We start from the raw sequence: 4385 nt of genomic DNA on the forward strand, positions 1-4385 counted from the left end.
AGTCCAGACTCCGTGGTAGCCAGCGACATCAGTGAGCGGGCGAAAACTACGGAGGATGGCACCCAGGGTAGTATAATGGTACGGTCTAAAAACAGGTCGGTTATTTTGATATAACCGACCACTTTTGATGTGATGGCCTGGATAACCTGTAGGAAATGGAGCCTTCTGATTGGTCGACGTCTTCAGTCTATATGATAATATACAGTAATCGTTAAAATCCATGTTAGTGATGATGACGATACCTTTGTTATTAACATCCTCATAGGAAACAGACATGGCTCTGGGGTTGATTATCGCCTCACCGAGGGAAGCAGTCATCGACTTTAGCGCCGTGGTGCTAGACGATCGGCTGGAGATGTTGGTCAAGAAACCTGAGGTCGGTTATAATCATAGTACATAATGATTAACTTTATTCTAAAAACAGGATACACAAGGATAAAAAAATTTAACGAACGCATTCGCCTTCATTGGGGTAAATAACAAAGGGTTAATGCCCCGCCCCGAGGTGTATATGGTAAGATAATCCCCAGTCAGATGCGATTACCACCGAATAAATCAACGAGTGTGCGTAGGGATATATCACCATATACACAGAGGATAAGGCAGGGGATTAACGTTTTTATCATTCAGCCTACCCAAAACACCTAGGTCACACCCGTTAGGTCACAGCAAGTAAATTGTTTGGATGACATACTTTGCAGACTCGCAATTTGTTAGATTATTCTGTATTTTCTGTATTTTTAGACCACAAGAAGGGAATGGTGGAGAGTCATCATGCCCATTCCTGTATGGTTGATGGTCATGGGGTCGTTTCTCCTGGCCGCCATCGTCATGTTCGTCATCATTCGGGTCAGTCCGTACGAGAATCGGGCGTACTCGACAGAGGTCGGCGAGGCAAGCCGACTGTCTACCTTCGGGCACAGCCTGTGGATCTGCTACAGCGTGATGAGCTGGCAGGGGGTGGACTACTCGCCCCGATCCGTGTCCGGGCGCTTTCTCTTCGTCTTCTGGTTCGGCTTCATCGTCTGGACGCTCATTCTGATCACGGGCGCCATCGCAGGGTTTTTCCTCGCCAGCCCGGCCGCTTTCCCCGTGGTCCCCATCGAGTCCTTTGATGATCTGGCGGCAACAGACGGCATACGGCCGGCCTTCTACGGCGGTGGAGCAACCGAAATGTTTTTCAAGAACTTTCCGTCGACGTCCTTTCAACGTCTTCTTCAGAGGGCGATTCGGGTGAGCTCCACGGATGAAGGGTTAAAGCTCGTGCGCGGGGGAGGAGTGGCCTTCATCACCGAGTCATCCGTGACTCAATTCTACAGCAACGTGAAGCCGTGTGATCTAATGGCTATTCACGACGGCAGCACCGAAACGACAAGGTACCAGGCTATCGGACTGCCAGTGGGGTCTCCCTTCAGGGAGAAGCTCAACATCGCCATCATGCACCTGAGGGAGAGTGGCAGACTGCACGTGCTGTACAGGAAATGGGTTGTAAGTGTAACAAAAATGTTACCTTTTTATTCAAGAAATAAATAATTCACAAATAATACTGTCACAGCTATATAATTTTGTTGACACCATTGTACATGTGTCTTTGGGCGAAAATGATGTCCTTAGTAGGAAGTATGCTTTGCTGTGATTGTAATAATTTTTTGACAAGATACAGTGTTATAATTATGTATTTCAAGTTTGTGCATTCCTAATACAACAACAAGAATTCCGAGATCTCATACCTCCATGAAATATGGGCTTGATATGTAAATGTAAATTTCCTCTTTAATTATGCAAATTACCCTCGCATTAACATGATATATGCATCGCGATGTATGTTAACTTAACTTACAGATGTCCCAAGTATGACATTCCCATTATTCACCATTAAGAAACCATAGAATTTTTGCATAAATTATGCAAATTAGGTCATCATTTGCATAATTAGTATCTGTTGATGTTCTGCCTGCCATAGGTTACATACATGTATGATAGTAGTATAATGTAAAACACTGTAATCATAGAATTTTCTCATTTATTATGCAAATAAAGTCCTCATTTGCATAATTTGCATTTAATCATGTACATCTCTCTCTCAGCTACCTACACACCAAAAATTATGAAAATATGTTGTTCCTATCTGGACTTATTGGCTTTTAAACATTTCACCAGAAAGTGCCCTGCAGTTCCAGAACAAGCTGCTAGGGGGACCAAACTCACATCACTTATTTCTGACAGGAAAAGCAATCTGTCACCAAAACATCAAGACCATAGCATGTTCAGGACAAAAGATACAAAAACCGGAAGTTCTGCTGCAGTACCAAGGTCATCCACCAGGAGGCCCATATTTAAGCTTGACGTTTGTCTTCCTAAGACTTACCAACATACCAAATATCATCATAATCCATAAAGGCGTTCTGAAGTTATGCTGACCACAAAGTTGCGGAAACACACACAGACAGACACACACACAGATAGACATACATACATACATACAGACAGACACACTAAAAACAATACCTCCATTTTTCATGGAGGTAATAAAATTGAAAACCAACTATCACATTTGCAGGCTCCCGGGGAATGCACTCATCAGTCAGACAGTTTTTCGAAGACCCGTCCTGCCAGTTTTCAGAGGCTGACCACCTCGGACCTCATGCCGGTGTTCATCGAGCTTGTTGTTGCCGCCATCTTGGCGCTGTGCATCATGGGAATCGAGGTGAAATGGGACAAGCGCACAGCTAAGGTAAAGTCTTCAACAAAAAGTGCTGAGCACTTTTCAAATAGTTAAAGAAGTTATAGGTAATCGTCACCTTCGTTGATTGCGTGTTAATGATAGAATATGGTATAGTCACCATTTAGGATAATAGTACTGTGGTAGAAGTTGTTGTAATGTTTTCATTATGTTTTGAACCCACGATGGTTCTTTTCGAGGCGATGTATGGCGTATCCAGAACATGCTCTATCTGACATTGTCCTCTATCTGACATTGTCCGCAATTGACACTCAAACCTTCCATCGTGCCTTCTCCCATAACAGCAACCCGATGCAGCACCTTCGGGAAAATCAGCAGGGCCGCGTGATGACGACAGAAAAGTCTGAGCGAGACACTCCATGTAGCCGGCGGGCTGCCTGGTCCTGAGAGAGACAACTAATGAAAGCTGATCATGATGGGATTTAAGAAACGTTAAGAAACCCACAAACAGTCTAGAAGCATATTCTTTTAAACTCCTTTTTTATTAAACCAGAAATACAGACAAGATGACAGCCCACTCAAGTTGATCAGACGTATGTCAGCGCCACCATCAAACAAAATAGATATAATACTACATAACCAAATGAACTCACACACACTATATATATATATATATATATATATATATATATATATATACATATTATGCACTGATTTTAACGTTATGATTTGAAATGTTATGGCTTAAATGCACGTTTTATAACATTACTGTTAAGACTTGTATGATGTACGTCAGAAACCCTTTTAACGTAGCCTACACTGGCTGCCAATATTAGTGACGATGCGACAGGTACTTTTAAAGTTACTATTGGAACCAAAGTAAACTCACGCCCCGAGGTTCAGGCGTCAAAGGTAAATAAAGAGGTCGTTTACCTGTACAAAGAGCATTAAAAGGACCTTTGGTGACTACAGGGCCTGGAACTTTGTATACTGTCAATGTCAACGTGAAAAGAGTATACTTTTAAGAGAGAATCTACATACCGCATAGCTAGTAATCTACTGGGTGTGACTCCTTCTAAACTAGAGGGCCCTCCGGCGTTTTCATATCATGCGAGGTCGACTACTGTGACTCTACATGGGTACTGAAGTCACACCCAGTACTTGTCTATCGTGGCCCTCTCGGATCCTTTCTCAAGGCCAAAAAGCACATGAGTCGCCCTAATGTATAATGCTATATCCTTGACCAATCCATATTTTGCTTTGATAATTTCTGAAGTTTACTCCCCCACACACATAAAAATGAAAGACAACATTCAACTGTCAACGTTAATTGATAAGTTAACCTATGTCTCCGTCAGTCAACGGAAATCGTAATACGAAGGTCAATACTGAAAACTAGATCTAGAACTTTACTCTCTCCGATCTTACTGTATTTGTACGTGGAAACCTCGTCTCCAGATGTGGATCTGAAGACTCTGAAGGAAATGATAAAAGCAAGGAACCGAACGTCCATGGCCCTCTACAAGGCTAACGACATGAAAGGTCTGGCTAAGCTGTACACGGAGGACTGCAAGGTCATGCCGCCTGGCAGTGGCACTGAGTACGGCCGAGACGGTGAGGAGTATGTATGTCAAGTTATGGAGCTAAATGCACTCTGGTGCAATGGGAAAATTATATATATATATATATATATATATATATA

General features: G+C 42.7%; 2 protein-coding genes across 2 annotated transcripts in view; both read left to right on the forward strand.

Moving 5' to 3' along the window:
• LOC109462457 (glutamate receptor-like) overlaps nucleotides 1–3090 on the forward strand; it is a 5140-nt gene extending 2050 nt beyond the window's left edge. The window contains exons 4-7 of the mRNA XM_019759012.1: nucleotides 266–376; nucleotides 745–1488; nucleotides 2561–2734; nucleotides 3028–3090. Coding sequence (XP_019614571.1) covers nucleotides 266–376; nucleotides 745–1488; nucleotides 2561–2734; nucleotides 3028–3090 — 1092 coding nt within the window. The remainder of the gene's footprint in view (nucleotides 1–265; nucleotides 377–744; nucleotides 1489–2560; nucleotides 2735–3027) is intronic.
• Nucleotides 3091–3818: 728 nt separating this feature from the next.
• The window catches only part of LOC109462458, a 2378-nt gene continuing 1811 nt past the window's right edge, over nucleotides 3819–4385 (forward strand). The window contains exons 1-2 of the mRNA XM_019759013.1: nucleotides 3819–3822; nucleotides 4142–4297. Of these exons, the coding sequence (XP_019614572.1) occupies nucleotides 3819–3822; nucleotides 4142–4297 (160 nt within the window). The remainder of the gene's footprint in view (nucleotides 3823–4141; nucleotides 4298–4385) is intronic.

The sequence above is a fragment of the Branchiostoma belcheri genome, unplaced genomic scaffold (assembly GCF_001625305.1).
Source record: "Branchiostoma belcheri isolate BF01 breed outbred unplaced genomic scaffold, Haploidv18h27 scaffold117, whole genome shotgun sequence".
In the NCBI taxonomy this organism is placed as follows: domain Eukaryota; kingdom Metazoa; phylum Chordata; class Leptocardii; order Amphioxiformes; family Branchiostomatidae; genus Branchiostoma; species Branchiostoma belcheri.